This window comes from Octopus bimaculoides, chromosome 4 (assembly GCF_001194135.2).
Source record: "Octopus bimaculoides isolate UCB-OBI-ISO-001 chromosome 4, ASM119413v2, whole genome shotgun sequence".
Lineage (NCBI taxonomy): Eukaryota > Metazoa > Mollusca > Cephalopoda > Octopoda > Octopodidae > Octopus > Octopus bimaculoides.
In genome coordinates, this window is record NC_068984.1 from 94,145,217 (window position 1) to 94,165,920 (window position 20,704).

General features: G+C 34.0%; 1 protein-coding gene across 4 annotated transcripts in view; it reads right to left on the reverse strand.

Annotated features, from left to right (window-relative positions):
• Positions 1 to 20,704, reverse strand: part of LOC106872494 (SLIT-ROBO Rho GTPase-activating protein 1-like) — a 518,762-nt gene that overhangs the window by 224,063 nt on the left and 273,995 nt on the right. Inside the window, exon 2 of one of the 4 annotated variants that reach the window (XM_052967275.1) lies at positions 14,905 to 14,947. The exons of the other annotated variants lie outside the window; for them this stretch is intronic. Coding sequence (XP_052823235.1) covers positions 14,905 to 14,947 — 43 coding nt within the window. The remainder of the gene's footprint in view (positions 1 to 14,904; positions 14,948 to 20,704) is intronic. 4 annotated transcript variants of the gene reach the window in all.

Here is a 20,704-nt window from a genome sequence, read left to right on the forward strand (position 1 = left end):
ATTCGTCTCCAAAGGGTTCATCACTACTCCAGTATTTTGTTATTCTGGGTAACTTTCTAATGCCCATAATAATATTTATGGCAAAATATGCTTTAATTTCATTCAAGTTTGTGAGAAACCCACAAACTATCCTTTATTACGCTTTGTTTACATTCAGCGTAACGGTTTGTTTCCACCGTAATCAATTCAAATAGGTACATCGGAAAATTCATTCTCTTTATCGCTGTCATCGGAGCTCTCGGATTTACTGCTTTCACTTTCGGAAAATGAAACATCAGATTCATTATCAAAAACCACGTGCTTTTTTTTTTTTTGGTTACAGAGTTAGATTTATCAAGGTCTTCAATGGAAAATCCTTCGAATTCTGACTCACTGCTTGACAGAATAAAATTTGTATCCATTTTTTTGTCAGGATTACAAATTTTAAAAACACAACAGGAACAAATTTGGAAAAAAATCTCACAAAGTCATACAAAACTATAGGTGAACTGTTTACACAGTATAATCACGTGTTTTCACGAATGTACTAACAAGATTTGCTCGAATATTCTCATTTAAATATGAATAGGTGATTACGGGTGGTTTGGGGCGGCTTGGTCACATGAACCAAAATTTTTTCGGACGGCTTTGGGCGATTTAGTAACGAAAGGTTTAAATTGAAAATATTTGAAATTACAGTAGCGACATGTTATTGTTTCACTTTTGACACGTAATACTGAAATAGTGGAGGAGATATGATATTGCTGTGGGCTCGAACTACGCAAGAAGTTAAAAATTTTTTTGGCCTAAGACATTACATGGACCCTTTGGAATGAAATTGGTTGTGTAGTTCTCGAGTTTTAGGGATTCACACAAACACACATTCTCATCTTTATATATCTGATATTTATGCGCACATTCCAAAATTCCAGTGTTATGGACCCAGTAAAAAGGATTTTGCTCCTGAAAAATGGAGCTCATGGAGCTGAAAAATGTGGGAGTTAAGGCCCCTATTGGTTAATGTCAACCAGAGAAGTTGAATTGTTGGGAATGTTTTTAACTTGGGTTTAATATGTACTGTTTGAATTTCTTTGAAATAGGAAATATATGTATGTTCACTGGGTTTGTAAAAGGGAGCAAAGCTACAGGAAACCAAAAGACGAATGATCATGATAATCAGTCAGCTACCCTAGCCTAGTTGTTACTACTCCCCAATGTAGGATTCCTCACCAATACAGGTGACAGGCACAGCTGTAAGATGCATTACGGATCTATAGCAATTGGAAGGGCATGACCCAATTGAAATAACGTGTGACATCTGGAGTAAAGGGAAATGAAAGTGTTGCCTCTGGAGTTTGCGAATGACCACTATACCGATAGGTAACTGGGCAGAAAAAATTTACAATCAAATAAATGTCTCAGAACAACCAGTCACTCATCTGGGAAGGCCTTTAAATCAATGTTACCAAGTGGGGACTAGGTGTGACCCATTGATAATAAAATGACTCAAAGGAGGTCTGCAACGAAATAATTTTACTCAACACTTTGCAAGTGAATCAGTGGAGGCAAAGTGGCGTCTCATTTACTTGACAATTTATGCACCACATTGCAGAAATCACAATGTAACTATATCTGAAAGGATAGTCTTACACTGTTGTATTAGAAATAATGCTCATCTGTTATGTTCGGGTGACCCTATAGCTTCCAATAGTACAACTGTATTCGTCTTTACTAAGAAAAATGACTAAATTGTGGGTGTGAAGTCTCCATGAAAGGGTCTTTGTAACTTCTAAGAAGAAGAAATTTTAGACATATTTATTTGTGTGTAATATGTATGGTTAAAATTTCATCAACATCAAAAATACATGAATTTTCATGGGGGTTGTGTCCGTTATGCATAGAATATAATTTCCAAATTTCATAAAGATCCATTCAGTACTTTTGACGTAGTTTTGTATAAAAAAACAAATGACTAATGTGTGTATGTGTGTGTGTGTGTGCATGTGTATGTGTGTGTGTATGGGTATATATGTATAGATATCTGTATGCATGTATATATGTGTACATATTACATATACATCTATATATATACATCTACACATATGTATACATATACATGTATACATATAGATGTATATCTATACATATACGTGTACCTATACATCTATATGTATACATGTATACATGTCTCTCTCTCTCTCTCTCTCTCTTAATATATATATATATATATATATATATATATATATATATATATATACTTGTATATATATACATGTATATGGATACATTTGTGCAGATATATATATGCATGTATGTATATATGTGAGAGTATAGTTTCACTGTAGTAGATTCAGTATGAAAATGAAATTACCGTATCAAAATGTGATTGCTTCAGTTTTGACACTGAAATAGTGGAAAAGTTTCATTTTTAAAGTGAAAGTATTTGACATGAGTGTTTTTGTTTCACTTTTGACATGTAATACTTCACTTCAATAGCAGAGGATATATTATGTTGCTGTGGGCTTGAACTATGCAAGAAGTTTAAAAAATTTTTTGACTAAAACACAACCAGGACCATAAGTAAGGCATGTGTAAAATTTGAATGAAATTGGTTGTGTAGTTCTTGAGTTTTAGGGAAGCACACAGACACACACACACACACACACACAGACAAACATTCTCATTTATATATATATATATATATATATATATATATATATATATATATATATATATATATATATATATATATATAGCCAAAATATCTATAATAATCACAAAAATAATAACAATAACAATAATAGTAATAATAATAAAAATAGTATGAAGAATAGTAAGATTCATAATAATTAATAACAGCATTAGCTATGATAATAATACTGATAATGGGAATGGTAATAATACTAAGAAAAATAATAACAATAAAAATGAAAATAATACATCTAACAGAACCAATAAAGTCCCTGTTAGTAATTATAATACCAAGGTTAAATATAATAAATAAATTGAATAAGAACCTTACCAAAGCTGATAGCAATTGTAATAAAAATAACAATAGAATGAAGAATAATAGTTAATAACCATAAATTTACAATCTACAACAATACTGAGGGCAGTTTTTACACCAAAAAAAAAAGAAACATATAAAAAATAACAAGTGGGATAAGGATAATAGCTGGTTTATAATCCCCTTTGTGATAAAAACTAAAAACCAATATAGTTAAATTTATAATGAAGCTTATAAATAAGCACTTCAATATGAATATGAAATACTCAGAAATATTTAGCAATAAAATTAGAGTAGGCTATAGCCTAACTAGCTACCTAGCTACTATTATAGCCTCTATCAACAATAAAAAGCTAGATCCCTTCTATGAAACTAGGAAGAATAACAATAAAAATCACAACAACCAACTGAAATGATATAATAAGTGGTCTCCCAAACAACTCGCCTTCTAAAAATTTGGACAACCGCCTTATAAATGATAACCTTTTTCACTATATCATAGGCACAGATGATCTTACTAATCTGTGGTTGCAGAGATAAAAATACTTGTAAATTCTTGAATAAATGTAAAACTAAAAATGTAATCTACTAATGTGATGTATTCTCTAATAATTACAAGAAAAGTTATATAGGAGCAACTAAAAATGAAATGAGACTTAGATATAATTCCCATCTCTCAAGTTTCAGAAATAGAAATAAGGCTAACTCTACCAGATTAAGTAGTTACATATCGGAACTTAAAGATAATAACATTAATTATAGATTAGAATGGCGTATCCTAGCCAAAACATCTTCATATAACCTTCAAAATAATTGCTGTAATTTATGCATAACTGAGAAATTCTTCATTTTAATGGCCAAACCAGGATTACTTAATAAACAAGGTGAGAAAAATACAACATGCTTACATAAAGATAAATTCTTATTCTCTAAATACCGCTAATACCTAGACCTGTCTAACATCTGATTACCTCTCCTTACCACAGAGCATGATTTAACATCACATCACAATTAAATTAAATTACCCCGAATAACTGAATTATTTATCGTAAATGTACACAGTACACATGGTGCTGTAATTCTCTTTAATATATTCACATTAAAGTTAGATCACTGACTAACATACTAATTGCTAGGGCTGCCACTGACATAAACACAATTAAACAAGCGATTTAGCCTATTCAAGCCGACTGTATTGGTTTTTAATTATATTAATGAGTAGATAGTTCAAGCCACACATAACAACATCTTTATCTAAATTCAGGTGAATATACTTCAAGCCACACATAACAACATCTTTATATAAATTCAGGTGAATATGGTACCTAGAGGCACCAGAATTTAGTAGGGTATTATCCATACAATTTCAAAATAAGGTGATTAAAATCAAAATAAGTAACAAGGATATCCAGAGGTAATGCAGTACGATCGTTTTACGCAACTCCATTTAATTGATCAATGCAACCATTACATCAATTTAAATGCAGAGCAATCCTCAGCTGCATAAAGACATAGAATTTAATTAAATTAAAACAGATGGATACATTAGTATAATTTTACCTAAAATCTCCAAGAAAGTAAGAAGATAAAGAACATGCTGCCTTCACTTCAGCTTAGAAGCTACTAAGGTATCAGGAAGAAAGACTTGTTACAAATTTTGCTTGTCACTGTTTTATGGGTCAGTTTTAATTTATAGACTAGTTTTATTAAATCTTTGTATATCTAAGGCCGAGAGAACAAGGGGCAGTGCCTGTTAGGAATAGGGCTGAGGGAGTTGACAGAAATCATAGAGTCTTTTCCTCCCTCTATTGTGGTAAAATTTGGTATATACTCAAAAGTATTCAAAGAAGTTTTATCCTTTTGTTATAATATCATTCTTAATAATCTTCTTGACTTCCCTAAATTTTAACTTTATACAATATGGCAATATTGTTTGAAATGATCTTTAGAAATAACTTGATTTATCCCTTTCTTAAAGTGCTCTACCCACCTGATCTTAGTATTTATAAGGGCCTTTATATAAGTAACCCTTCTAATTAAGTACCCCTAAGAAACTGTAAATATCATGTATGGAATAACAATAATAATTTCTAAAACCTATAATATAACCCATAGTTTTAAAAAATTAGTTTAAAATTAGAATGTCTTATAACATCAATATCCCTTTAGCTAATACCAGATATCAGTCTTTATTGATACTAGCTAAATAAGTGAATATATAATTTTTAGGTTAGTATACTTTGAATTATTATACATTTTCTATAAATCTTCTCTATTGATGTTAATAAGGTATATATACTTTATCATGTTTTTAGTGATTAAGCTATTTTATTCCTTTTCTATGGTGTTCTGCCCTACCTGATTATTTATTATTTTTTTATTATTTTATAATAGCCTTTATTTATTTATAAAATAAATCTAATTTTTGTAACTCTATAAATTCATACTTAGCTTATATAAAACAATACTGGTATATTCACTACTTAAAATAAACTGCTTAGATTATAATTTAATTAATATATAGTGAGCATGTTCTTTTACCTCAGTACTCTTTTATTAAATACCAGTATATACCAATTGATCTATATTCACAGATACCATCTCATAAGTTAGTATTTAAGTGTATAATATGTATAAATATTAAACTATTTCTAGATAATTTCTTTTCCTCCCTCTATTGTGGTAATAGTTTAGCATATACTCAAAAGTATTAAAAAAAAAAACTTTTCATCCTTTTGTTATAATATTCTTCTTAATAATCTTCTGAATAACCCGAAACTTTAACTTTATGCAATATAGCAATATTGTTTGAAATATTTAACTATAGTACTACTTGATAGGATTTCCCCTGTTTCATTATCAATGGTCTGCTAGTGGCTGGCCCCCTTAATTGTCAGCTAACATCTTCATTTAAGTTTTCCTTTACCAAATCTCATGATATTACTTCTAATAAATCTTGATAGTTTTTTATGACTATAACGACTATGATTTCTGTCAACTCCCTCAGCCCTATTCCTAACAGACACTGCCCCTTGTTCTCTCGGCCTTAGAAATACAAAGATTTAATAAAACTAGTCTATAAATTAAAACTGACCCATAAAACAGTGACAAGCAAAATTTGTAACAAGTCTTTCTTCCTGATACCTTAGTAGCTTCTAAGCTGAAGTGAAGGCAGCATGTTCTTTATCTTCTTACTTTCTTGGAGATTTTAGGTAAAATTATACTAATGTATCCATCTGTTTTAATTTAATTAAATTCTATGTCTTTATGCAGCTGAGGATTGCTCTGCATTTAAATTGATGTAATGGTTGCATTGTTCAATTAAATGGAGTTGCATAAAACGATCGTACTGCATTACCTCTGGATATCATTGTTGTTTATTTTGATCTTTATTTATCTATATATTTATTATACGTTTTATGCAACCCAAATTTATACCATATATTGTACTTTGTAATCATACGTACTTACTAGCCGTCTCAAACAGCATTATTTATTACAATCAATGACACCAGATATTACTACCAGGTATAACCTTAAAGAACACAAAAAAATGTAAGCCTAAAGACTTAACAAACTTTTTTCCTTTTTCTCCTGTCTATATTCCTCTGATAGACTCTAAATCATTCTGACGATGTTTGTTAAATGGAACGAGATAAATTCAAATTTACTTCAAAAATTACAAACTGAAACAACTGTAAATGTTTTTTAACCACAATTAAACTATGACCTTTTAATACCAATGATCAACTTCTAATTGTTAATTGTTTCTTTACCTATCTGAATATATAAAACTATGGTTTACCATTTAAATTACCAACTATTGTTAACCTTATAGTAAGGCCTATACATAGTGAGGTAATACACCAGTAGTGCCTACGGATATATTTATCCCTTAGATGGTTGCATAACCTCTAACACATAATTTTTTATATATATATATATGTATACATACATACATACATACATACATACATATTCCTATAATGTAAAGACATTAGTTAAAGAGTAAATAGTTTTATCCCTTAACAAATGTTCAGCTGAATCAGTTAATGTAGATGTAAATAATGATACATTCAATAATGACTGATATATAGAAATATGCAAGACATGGCTGAAAAAAGTGCAAGCTCTGTAAAAGTATCTTATCAATTTCTATGCTGAGTTTAAGACCTCTTGTTTCAGAAAAGATTAGAAACCTTTCCCCAATTCTGCTTCAGTCACAGTCTTCAAATGTCTCAAATTTTGAGTTTTGACCAAATACACCCTTTAGGTGAATACCCTATAGGACAAGAAATATTCAAAAAAAAAAAAAAAAGGAGAACAATTTGTTAAGCTTATGTTATACTAGGGATGTCTCCATCCCTAGTATAACATCTTTATTAGTACCAGGGATCAATTGCAAGTCCATAAGAACTTGTGAGGGCACATTGGTAATGAGAAAAATAATGAATCTCTAAATTTGAAAATTCGTATGTACGTAATTTATATCAAACTACTATCGTGATATTAAAGTTTAAACAATTTGCTTTATCATATGGATTTTTAAAGACAATGGTTGGTTGCAGAAATTTTGCATGCAGGCAAAAGGTTCACCAGCTACGATTAAATTAATAAAAAATTTAACTTGTTTAATATATTGTTTTACTCAAACTTAATAAAAATTAAGTTCTATATTGATTAAGATGCCACTTCAAGTTTCAAAGTCATTTTCAGTTTTATCATAGTTTTATCATAATCATTATTTCAGTTTTATCATTATTTTTTAAAGTTTACTATCTGCATTGTTTATTTTGCTAATCTTTTTAGTTTAATCTTATGCAAAAAAACTACATGACAAAAAAATAAATTACTGTCCATCCATCTTTTTCACCAACTATTCCTGGGAGGATCCTTGGGCACCTTCTCCATAGGCTCCTATCAAAACAACTATCAGCTGGATTCTCAGGAGTGATTATGAATATTATCCAACAAGCTCATTTTAGTCTACATATAGGTCTCCTGCCAGTTGGGTTTGCTTGAGGAGTCCATAGTAGCAAAGATGTGACTTCTAAATGTGGAGTAGTGGCTCAACCTGGAGATACTCCCTGATCTCCAAGCTACACAGCCTCCTTTGGAGGAACCCTACTTTAGTCAATTGTATTTGCAATTGTACGCTTTTGATTATTACCCAACATTCATAACCATCAGTGAGGATAGGCATGAAAACTGAATTGAAGGTAGTACATTTGGCTTCTTTTACCAACATATCCTCTTCTAAGGATCAAATGCTGGATCTGGCACATTATTGTGCCAGTACCTAACATTCTAGCATGCAATTCTACTTTCTGCCTTCCATCACTCATGAATACTTAAACCACTCCATTTGTTTCAGTGGTGTTCCACTAACATGCAAAGTACACTGGAAAGACTTTTTTGAGAGTACCTCTGCTGCAGTCTTAGCAACACTAATTCTCATTTCTGAACAGCACTTGGCAGCAAAACTATTCAGTGTAGGATGGAAATCATTTTCTAGTGAGCTAAGTAGCACCATGTTATCAGCAAATATTGGCTGACCAATCTTACACACATTGATTGTAATACCACTTTCACAATCGCTGCATATACCAATCTAGTTCATAAAAATTATAAAAAGGTAACTTGACAACACCCAGACTGAAAGGTTTCAACTTCAAACCATTTACCCAAACACAAACATTTGGGCATTCATTCATATAGGGACTTCATGGTAACTAAAAGTTGCCCATTAATCCAAAACCTCAATATGTTCTGCAGCATGTGGTCACATACCTTTTCAAGGAACTACAAAGCAAGCGCATACCTCTTAGCAATATTCCTACAATTTCTCAAAAGATCTGCTACAGAGTGAATATCTTGTTAGTTAGTTGTATCCATGACAGAAGTCACACTGTTCCTCAGCCAGCTTAGACCCAACATATTCCCTAATCTCTTTTCCAAAACCTAGCATAAAGTTTACCAGGAAGGCTCAACAAGGGAATTCTTCTATATGAAGAACACTCTCTCTTGTTTCCCTTTTTAAAAACTGGGATTATCACCCCAGATTACCATTGCTTTGATGCCTTTCCAGAGGTCCAAGCCACCTGGCATACACATGTCAGCCAGAGAATATCTTTTCTGTTTAAAGCTTTTAACAACTTAATGTTAATTTCATCCCCTCCAGCAACCTTGCTACATTTGAGTGCTTTAATCATCTCTATGGCTTCAGCTTATGTGAGGTTAGTCTTCACCCCTAAATGACCCTTGTGTTCACCAGAAGATTTTAATGTGACCAGATTTAGGAGATGGGCAAAGTATTCTCTCCAACTCTCAATGATCTCCCTTGTGGAAAGAAGAACCCCAGCTGAGTTCTTAATGACAAGTGTAGAAGAAAACTTCCTGTTCAATCTAAGGTCAAAGTCCAGCTTAACTCCTAAATTCTGCTATAACTCAGCTTTGGATGTTTTTACTGTCTCTGCTGCAACTTTTCATATGTTAATGTACCAACTATGCAAAAAAGAAGACTTGTTTCCTAGTCAAGCTTTGTAAGCCTCCTTACCACGATGGCAGTTTTAACTTTCTGGTTAAACCAGAGGTTTCTTTTACCACCTCATGCTAGACTGAGCCATTTTCATTCACAACATTGTACAGCTGTAGAAGAAATTGCTGAACAAAACAATCTTCATTCTATTTCAACATCTTCGTTTTGTTCAGGAAAGTCTCTGAATTTGGATGTTATAGTGTCTCCATACTTGTTTCTGACACCACCATCCACTAGGACTTCCTACTTTATTCTGTGAGTTTCACTGGACTTACTCTGCTGTAGACAATCTCAGGTTGCAGACAACTAGGTGATAATCAGTTAATAACTCAGCCCCTCTCTTTATACGAATATTCAGCACAGAATCAAAGATGATAACAAACTCTATCAGTGACTTCTGTCCCAAGAATCCATAGACTATTTATGGATATCCCTGTGCTATAAGAATGTGTTCATAACAGAGAGCTCATTTCCAGCATAGAAGTCAAACAAGGCTTCTCCATTTGCATTGAATTCAGAGTGGCCATTCCTTTCAATTACTCCTTTCCATATCCAGTGATTTATTCCAACATGTGCAGTGAAATCTCTTTGTAGGACAAAATGACTCAATCTTAATCACATCTAATGCTGCAGTGGCTTTGTCAAGGAATGATTTATATTTGGCTTCACTGTTTGGTGCACATACTTATGAGAATCACAGTAGTCTTTCCTTTAGCCTAAGTTCCAAGAGGCAAACTCTCCCATTTAGTGAGATCCACTCCATAGCACCAATCTGACAGCTGGAGGCTTGTGAGTATCCCTATTCCCACTTGTGCAGACAGCTAGAATCACTCTTGAATAGTGGAGTTTCCACTCTCCATTCAGAGTTGTAGAACTTCATAGAAGAAACACCTATTATATGTAACCACAAGCAATTGGTCCCCTTCATTAGATCCTGCTCTTTACCAGTTTGGGTTGTGACATTTCAATTCTGAATCATTTATGGCTGTTCCCTCTTAGACCCACTTTGGGGTTCTGAGACATACATCCTTCATACTTCCACACTTCTCAGAACAAGCTGCAGGCTTGATACTGGTTGTACCAGTAGAGGCTACAATATGTTTCTTGAATAGACTGCAAACTAAGATCCAAATATGTTACTTGTTACCTGGTGCAATGGACAATTTAGTTTAGTTGTTTTGTTTAACTCCTTTTACATTGTGGTATTTGGTGGTCTTATTCACACCAGGCATCAAGCTGGTATTTCTAATTGATCTGCAAACTAAATTAGATGCTGAATTAGAATAGTAGACATTGGCACAGTAATACATCATCTTCAGCATTCAATCCTCAAAAGAGGAGCAGTTGATAAAAAAGCCAAATGTGCTATCTTCAATTCAGTTGTCGTATCAATCCTCACCTATGTTGGGTAATAATTGAAAGAGTATGTTCACAAATACAAGTGACTGAAATGGGGTTCCTCCAAAGGATCTCTAAATTAACATTGTATATTAACTAACGCATACAATTCTCAACCGATTTTCACCAAACTTTACACATTACTTATGTCCCAAGGATGGTCATGCACAATGACATTTTGCCCAGAGCTCCCACGGAATTGGACAAACCAGGAAAAATGATAGTTTACATGGGTTTTCCTCTAATTCACTGTATGTACATAGTTTTTTGTATGTCTTCCATACTTTTTTAATTTATATGGTCATATATTGGCATTAGAGAATATTTTTTAGTAGTTTTCACATTTATTTGTTTTATTATTTATTTATATGTTGTAATTGTGTATTATTACTTGGTCAGAGAATATTATAAAAGTGAATGGATTTTGTTTATTTATTTATTTCAATTGTCCACCTGCAATGGTGATTAAATAGACTAGGAACACTGTACACCAGACATGTTAAACTCTTGGCCCGCAGGCCATTTCCGGCCCATGCAGCAATTTCATTTGGCCCATGGGACCATTTTGATATCAGCATGAAATTGGTTGAAATGGCAACATCAGCAAATACAGGACTTTGTTGCCCTCCACAACACCTATGCCTGCTTGTTACAACTACCCCTACATAGTGTGTGGCTAAAGTAGGCCATTACATCATATATAACACTGACTGCACTACCTTTCTTACTAAAGGTGTCACCAAAAGTAGCAATAATTTAATACACAACTAGAAACAACACCATTGTAACTATTACACCCTGCCTGTACAAAAAAAAAACAGATTAAAGAGGCATGATAACACAGTCACAAGTCTTAATCATAACTGCAACAAAGCATGCTGGGAAACCTTCGATTCTCTAAGTGCGTATTGTGAAGCACTGATGACGCAAAATCTACTAATCCCACAATGCACTGCAATAGCCACCTTACCTTTCTTTCGGGTGATCATTTTCACATGACGTCATTCAGTAGTAGTAGCTATCTATATAAATGCCCAAGAGGAAAGTCAATGCTGAAAACAGAGCCTTTGAAATTCAGTGGGAAACCGAGTACATGTTTACTGACATTGATGGCAAACCCGTGTGTCTTAATTGTGGTGCTAATGTTGCTGTAATTAAAGAGTTTAATCTCAAACACCACTTTGAGACAAAACATCAGGACAAGTATAAATACTTCACTGATGAGTAGAAGCAACAAAAGGTAGATGAGTTGAAGAGGAATCTCACATTACAACAGACTTTTTTAACCAAAGCAAAATCACAAAGTGAAGCTGCTGTTATAGCAAGTTTTATTGTGGCAGAGGAGATTGCAAAATCAGCCCAGCTATTTACCGAAAGACAGCTGATGAAGAGCTGTATGATGAAAATGTGTCCAGACAAGAAGCAACTGTTTGCTAATGTGAGTATTAGCAGAAATACGGTTGCTGATTGGGTGTGTGAGATGGCCACTGATTTGAAAACACAGCTGATTGAAAAAGAAAAAAAGATTTTCTTGCATACTCTCTTGCTGTGGATGAGACTACTGACATGACTGATACAGCACAGCTGGCTATCTTCATCGGTAGAGCGTTTGTTTGTCATGGAGGAAATTTTGGACATTAAATCGATGCACGGAACAACAGGAAAGGACCTTTTTGAAAAAATGTCAGAAACCGACACGAAACTGCCTTGGGACAAACTTGGTCTTACAATAGATGGAGTACCACCAAAGTATGATGAAAAAGTAGACAAGTGAGTAGGACACATTTAAAGATGCAAGAAGAGAACTGCACTGGTGAGTGGACAACATATCACTTCATCAAACACCAGGAAATGCTCTGTGCTAAACCCTTTAAAATGGAACATGTAATGAGCACTGTAATGCAAACCGTAAATTTTATCTGAGCCAAAGGATTGAATCACTGCCAATTTCAGTCTTTCTTGCGGGAAATACATTCAGAGTTCGGTAACATGCCTTATCATATGGAGTTGCAGTGGCTCGGTCGGGGAAAGGTCCTCAATATAGTTTCTGAGCTGCTTGAGGAGATATGTCAGTTCGTGGACAGTAAAGGAAAAGAATCCAAAGTTCTGTGGGATGAAAAGTGGAAATGCTAGTTGGTGTTTCTGGTTGACATAACTGCGCATCTCAATGTTTTAAGCGTCCAGCTCCAGGGACGGGATCGCATGATCTGTAATATGTACGATACAGTGAAGGCACTTCAAGTGAAGCTGCACTTATGGGAGACACAAATGCACCAAATGAACTTGTCTCACTTTCCCTGTTGCCAAGTCAGTGCTATGGTGTTCCCAAAGCAACACTTTGCTGATAAATTGAGTGCACTCCACACTGAATTCGCATGGCGCTTTAGAGATTTTGAAGTACAGAAATAATTTTGAGTTGCTTTGCAATCCATTTGCCATCAATGTGGAAACTGCACCTGTACAGATTCAAATGGAGTTGAGAGAGCTGCAGTGTAATGGGACATTAAAGGCAAAGTATGACTCTGTGGGGCCCACACAGTTCACTCGCTTCATACTTGAAGCAATGCCCCAGCTCTGTTTACATGCAACTCGAACGCTGTCTTTGTATCTGTGCAAGCAGCTATTCTCTGTGACGATGAATAAAACATCGCATAAGAGTCGTCTCACAGATGAACACCTGGAATCCATCCTGAGAATCTCAACAACACAGAACCTTGCCCCAAACATCAATGAACTTGTTGCCAAGAAAAGATGCCAAATATGTGGGTCGAACAAAATTGCATAAAGAAAATTGAAAGTTTTGATTTATTATAATTTTCACTAGAAAGCACATATCTTAATCTCCATATTTAAACTGCATTTAAATTTGGCAAGCTTACCGTTACCTATTCTGAGTTACTTGAAAGGTGATGTTCCTTTCCCTCTCTTCTATTGATACCTTTGTTTACCTACCAATACGTTGTTTCACTTTATGGATGCTTATTTACCCGTCCATTATGATATTTTGAACATGATATCTTTTCACTGCAAACTGCTAAAGATTCAAAGCAGCATTCGTGAACTGAAATAAAACTCTTCATGTCTTCATTTTTCATTACCTGAAGTCAATTTCAGAGTGGTCGAACACTGTAAGCACATAGCAAATACATTCCTTTATATTGTCATTTCCGAACGTACCAATCATACTTCTTTCCAAAAAAATAGCTCCCTTTGCAGTTAAATAAAATAAACTCGCAGGGGAAAGTTTCAACGTCTTCCTTCAATTAACTTACACCGTTTATGTGGCTGTTTCTGACAAGAAATTTCACTTTTATGTAAAACAACTATATTTTGTAGTCATTATCAATAATCTACTCCCAAAACACTTCAGTAGCTCTACTTAACATTGCTTGCAATGACCTCCACAGTAACCAGCCTTCAATTTGGTTTTCCATTCCTAAGATAATCGGATACATAGATTGCCATGCTACTCAACTTCCTTGGTAGTACAATTATTTGGTGAAAAAAATACCACCAAAGCAACTTAAACCATCTAAAGGACAGGTGTGTTTGCTAGTATGAAATGATTCTAACATATGTATAGTCTATCTCATTATCAAGTATGAAAATGAAAGTAAAATAAAAGGAAATGTAAAACTGAAACAGAAATAGCTATATCAAAAATAGTAAAAAATTTGCACAAAGACTAAACTGTACTAAAATGAAACTGTGCATACAATACCATGCAAACTGAGGGACAACTTTATATGTAATGTGTACTTGGCTATGCCTTCAAAGTTAGATGTTTTTGAGGGCCAATGCATTAAACATGAGAAATGAATAACTCTTGATAGAACTGACCTATCACAAGTAACATCCAAGTGGAGGGAAAAAAACTTTTCTACTTGTCCAATGGTAGATCAGGATAAAAAATAAAGTTATAGCTTAGGCAGTAAAAACTGTCAGGGCATTATTTAAGAAATAGTATCTACCAAACACTTACCTTTTAAAAATTGATACTGTATGCGTTTAGAAATGACACTTACCTAAAAAGAAATAGGGAAAAATATAATTAGTGATTAGTGTATTTCATAAATTAAAAAAACAGCTATCAAAGAAAGATTTTTCTCTTTCCATTTTAATATTTTCAAATGTGATAAAATAACAAGAGTTGGCATAAATAGTGATGAACTGTACATGATTCTGGTCTAGATTTCAAAGTCTATTGAAATCAATTTTACTTTTTATTACTTTAGTGTTGATAAAATCAGTGCTAGTACATATCTATAGTAGATTAGCCTTGTGCTGCGACTAAAAGAAACATGTAAGTTGAGTTTATTCAGCTGAGATGAAGTGTTAGTTAATTGTCTGTTTTGAATTTAAATCATACAATATCCAAGATTTTCTTTTATCTGATTATCAGTTTCTATAATCAATATATAAGAGCTTATAATATGATAAGGTGGATCTTCAACCAAAGAAATATTTTCATTATTATAGATTAGTATCACATAGTTCTAACTGTGAATCACTAATATTTCATGTTGGATTTCATTATATTACTGACACTTATTGATAAAAAAAGGATCAATAATATACTAGAACTTAGTCAAGTGAAATACTCCAGCTCAATAGAATCCTCAAAAAACAACTTTTAATGTCGGAATTACAACTTAGTTTCTTTCAAGAGCACTAAGACACCATCAATAGGCATTTGAAGGAAACAGTTCTTCACTACATGAACAGCATACAAGGTGCACTGTAAAAAATTCCCGAACATCTGAATAAGTTTATTTTATCAAATTTAGTTTGAAATTGCACAAAAGTAATTAAAATGTGCTCCTTGACATTCAGTTGCTCATGTACACTCCACTGTTTGTTTACATTTGGTGAGTAAAACATTTCAATATGGCAGCTAACAGGCAAAGTGAAATTGTGGCTTCAAGGGTTAGTGTTGATCCCAAAACAGTCTATAATGTCTTGAAACACTACAGTGAGACAGGTTCAATCGACAGCAAATCTATTCTTGCTTGAAAATGACCTGTAAGGACAAATAAATTGGTGGATGCTGTCTGAAAGAGAACGTTGTGAAATCCATGGCAGAGCATGAGGCAAATGGCTAAAAGTCTCAATATCACCCAGACAACCATGCAACAGGTTGTGCATGAAGACTTAAATTGCAAGTCATTAAAACTACAATGTCAATGCCTAATTTCAGCCACTTCCAAAGCAAAGAGACTGGGCAAGTGCAAGAAAATGACAGAGGAGATTCAAAGCACCAGTAACATCTTCATCTGGTTGGACAAAAAGAAGCTGTAACAAACACTGAGAATTATAGGATTTTTGCCACGAGGTTGGATGCTGTTGTTGAAGGTGCCTGTAAGGTGTTTTGCCAAAATAAACCCACTGGAGTGATGCTTTGGACAGCATCTGATGGTGGAAAATCTCCTCTGGTGTTCATTAAAGAGGGGATGAAGGTCAATTCAGCAATTTATATGAAAATATTGGAGGATAATGTTTTGCCATGGGTGACTGAAGCATTTGAAAATAATTATGTATTACATATTCATGCAAGACAGTACCTCTTCTCATATATCGAATGTGACACAGTAATGGTGCAGGAGCCATTTCAGCAGGTTCTGGGACAAGAATGTGTGAATCCACCCCACCCCTCCAGCCCAGACATCACCCCTATGGACTTTGCTATTTGGTGCATTCTAGAAAGTGATGTTTCAAGAGTTTCTTACAGAAATATCACCAGTAGGAAGAAAGCCTTAGTCATGTCATGGGATTGTTTAAGTGAAGAAGTCATCTGACATTCACGTGACTCTGTTCTTGGTTACCTTCAGGCAACACTGAAGGCTAAAGGTGGACATATTGAATGAAATGTATCTTAATATATGTTACAATTCTAAAGAACTCATGTGTTTTTATGTTCTTACTCATGTATTTTTATGTCCTAAAAAATCAACCAAGGAATTCTCTATGGCACACCCTATCTAACAAAAAAAGTCAATATAAGTGCTAGACATTGCTATTTATTCTCAATGATCTCTAATGGCAACCTTACAAGATATGAATTGCTAAAACTGCACTTTAAAGAAAAAATTCAATTCTCATCCATTGTGTACTTTTGTGCACAAATTTTCCTTTTCATTTCCCAAACCACTTCAATACAACTAATCAACTCTAGAGACAGTGCTCTAATATAGGAAATCTATTAATATATTCCAAATGTTCAAGATTATTTATGATCATGCATAATGACCAATGAATCTACTGTGTATTTAATAACTGTATCTTCTCAGTGTATAATATTAATAAAATACTTATGTATTTATACAAAATAAATTATATAATTAAAATCATCAATAAAGTTTTTAGTTTTCCTTTAAAGTTAGGTGAATTGTTTTTAATCAACAATGGGTAATGGTCAGTGAATATGTTGGATACTATTTCTGATAGACAGATTTAAATTAACATTCTACTGTTTCTAAATAGATTCAAAGCTTTTCTCAACTCTGCTTTATGTTTTCTCATGCTTAGAGTTTGCAAGCCTAAAATGAATGGCATTTATATTAAAAATAGAAAACCCTACAAATCTTAGAAATGTTGGTGATCTCTTCAACTCTCCTAAAAACATATGATTTAATACAATGATGTGTGCATGTTTTACTTCTACTATTTAATACATTATGTGTGCATTTTATGTGCAGTTGTGTTCAGACATAGACACTGTTCGGTGCTCTTGCCATTGATCTAGTGCAGGGGGTCACCAAAGGGGGTCTGGGGGACCCCTAGAAGTCGGCAAGGAATTAAGGGGGGGGGGATATCGGCATGCAAAAGACCAGCTCAACCAGATGAACTACTTGATCCCTCACACTGATGCTGTCAATTTCAATAAAAGATATTCCAACAATATGATGCACTTTCACATTTTCTAACTGTGAAAACAATTTCATAAAAATTGAAAGTTTAACACTGTATACTCGTATCCATAGTTTTAGATGTAAAAAGTGTGTTATCTTCAATAGAATTTCTTAATTTGTCACACATGTATAGTTTAGCTAACATTTTAATTGCCAGCATCAGTATCCGGTTCACATTTAAGATATGGTATGGCAGGGTAAAGGATTGAGATATTTTAAATGAGGAGGGTGGTCAATGTGGAAGGAGAAGTAGCTAAAGGGGATTGATGGTTGTAAAAGACTAGCGACCCCTGTTCTAGTGGTACATCTAGGGTGCGATAGCTAGAAGGGGAGAGGGCTAGTGCTCATTTCAACTGAGTAGACCTCATGCAAAGTGAAATAAAGTATGTTAATTGTCCGGGTATTGAACCCACAGCCTTATAATCATGAGTACAACACACTAACCACTATGCCACATACCTATACCACACACACCTCTCCCTCAAGCATATGCAATACATTAATGAATTGGACAGAATGCTAGCAGTATTTGATCTGGATTTTTTTAATTCTGAGTTCTCAGACAGAAGCAACACCTCCTCCCCAGTTATAGGTCAAATAATTCTGTTCTAGTTTGTTACCATGGATAGGTAAGATATGGGAATATGCATCACTGCATCCACAATTTGTCAGTATTTGCCTGGGTTGTCCAATGCAACACTCTGAGCAATGTCCTAGTCAGTGTCTTTGAGATACTTCTTCTTCTACTATGAGCATGTGACAAGTGGCTGACCAACATGAGCCATCACCCCAGCCAGATCCTCAGAGAAGGGAACATGATAAACAAGGTCCAATTCAGAAAATCAAACAACATGACCAAGCAGTCTGAGCTGATGCCCTCAAATCACACAAATAACAGGAGGCATCCCAGTTTCTGAATATAGTCATTGGTTGGATAAGCATCTTGGTACAAGCAGAGTTCAGGACCATGGACAGCATCCGAGTCTCTCAACAATATAGCAAGTCAGGGAGCAACAGAGAGGCCTATATCCAACACGATGGCAATGCTTTTATCCATTAGATAAATATTGCATTGATAGTAGCTGAATATAGTAACAATTGTTTGACTGAGCAGACATAGCCAAAATGCCCAACTATATAGTTGAATGATAAGTTAAAAGATACTGTTTTAAATTCTAAAGAAAGTTAAAATTTGTTCCACTTAAATGTATATGTTCTATTAAAACAAACTACACTGTAGTAGATACCATGAAAGGAACACACATTTTGGCATTTGGTGCAAAATGCACTCTTGTCTATATTGCTAGCTGGGAAATAAATTTGCACCATCTCCAGTGTCGAGAACACTTTATTATGTGATTTTGACCATCCTTGCTCTCATCAATGATAGATGTTTGACTGCTAGAGATAGCAGTGACTCATCTCCCTGCCAGCAATATCTAGAAAAAACAATGCCAGAAGAGGTACAGATGTTGCAATTAGCCAGTGAGCTTGTTGAAAAATATATATTAGCAACACAGGTAAAATTTATCCCCACTTCAACGTGGATATTCTGTTAGAACAAACCATACTGCAATAGATATCATGAGAGAAATGCACTCTTGTTTATATTGCTGGTAAGGAGATAAATCCTTGCCATCTCCACCTTGCCAAATTGCAGCCTACTGGTGAACAAGTTAAGCACATACATGAAGTATGTGCATTTGATAATGTTTACAACACTAGAGCTACTTCTAATTCATATCTGAATTTATTCTTATATATGCATTGTTGGAGCATACCAGCAAATGAATTTTAAACTATTTGTGTATAGTAATGGACTGGTAATTTAGTTTGCCATCAATTTGGTTCAGGTATGTTGATAAGCCACAAAAAAATAGTGAACATCAATGTCCATCACTCATGAATGGGATTTGGGGTAAGTTGTCTAACTTCTCTCTCAAATAGAGAGATATCTTTTCTGTTGTCACAAATTTTGAAATTTTAAATGTATGTGAAAATTTTCAAATTTGGTATATTGATGTACCTTTGCATGCTGGATCTGAGTTTGTGGTTCATTTATTCCAGAAAAATATTAGAAAAATGTTACACATCCTCCTCCCCTTCTATCTGCTGCCCACACATGACACATGACTGATTTTCTTTTCTCTGCCTTCTCGTCATTGGATATCTTGTGTGCTGGACAACTTTTTCTCTGCTCTTATGAATTCTTTCTTCATATCCATTTGAGGATTTCTTCCAGGCATTAACCATCATTCTCATGTTTGGCCGAAAAGCCTTATTTATTGTCTTCGTCTATCGTTTCAAATTACAAAATTCGAAAACTAAACGAGGCAGCACATATGCTAGGACATAACCTCCTAAGCAGACCTGAGTAGCATATGGGAACAGGTATTAAGGAAGGATAGGAAAATATTAGATTTATAAGCCTTAAAATTCACTCCATAATTGCTCACAGGTATGGTATAATGGTTAAGAGCGCGGGCTACTAACCCCAAAATTCTGAGTTTGATTCCAGGCAGTGACCTGAATAATAATAATAATAATAATAATAATAAACAAATTATAATAATAATAATAAACGAACTATCTAAAATAGATAGGAAAACAAGAAAAATAATGACAGGATCTAGGATGCACCACCCAAAATCTGACATAGAAAGGCTATATATATAATGTACAGAAGGTGGTAGGGGTCTTATACAGCTGGAAAACTATTATAAAATAACCACCATAGGACTGCAAAAATACCTACTTCAGAAGCAAGGAAAACTAATACAAATGGCCACAAAACACGAGCAAAACAAAAAACTGTTTTCAGTATTTAAGGAAGTTGACAAATACAAACAATAAAGAAGAAGAAGAAGAAGAAGA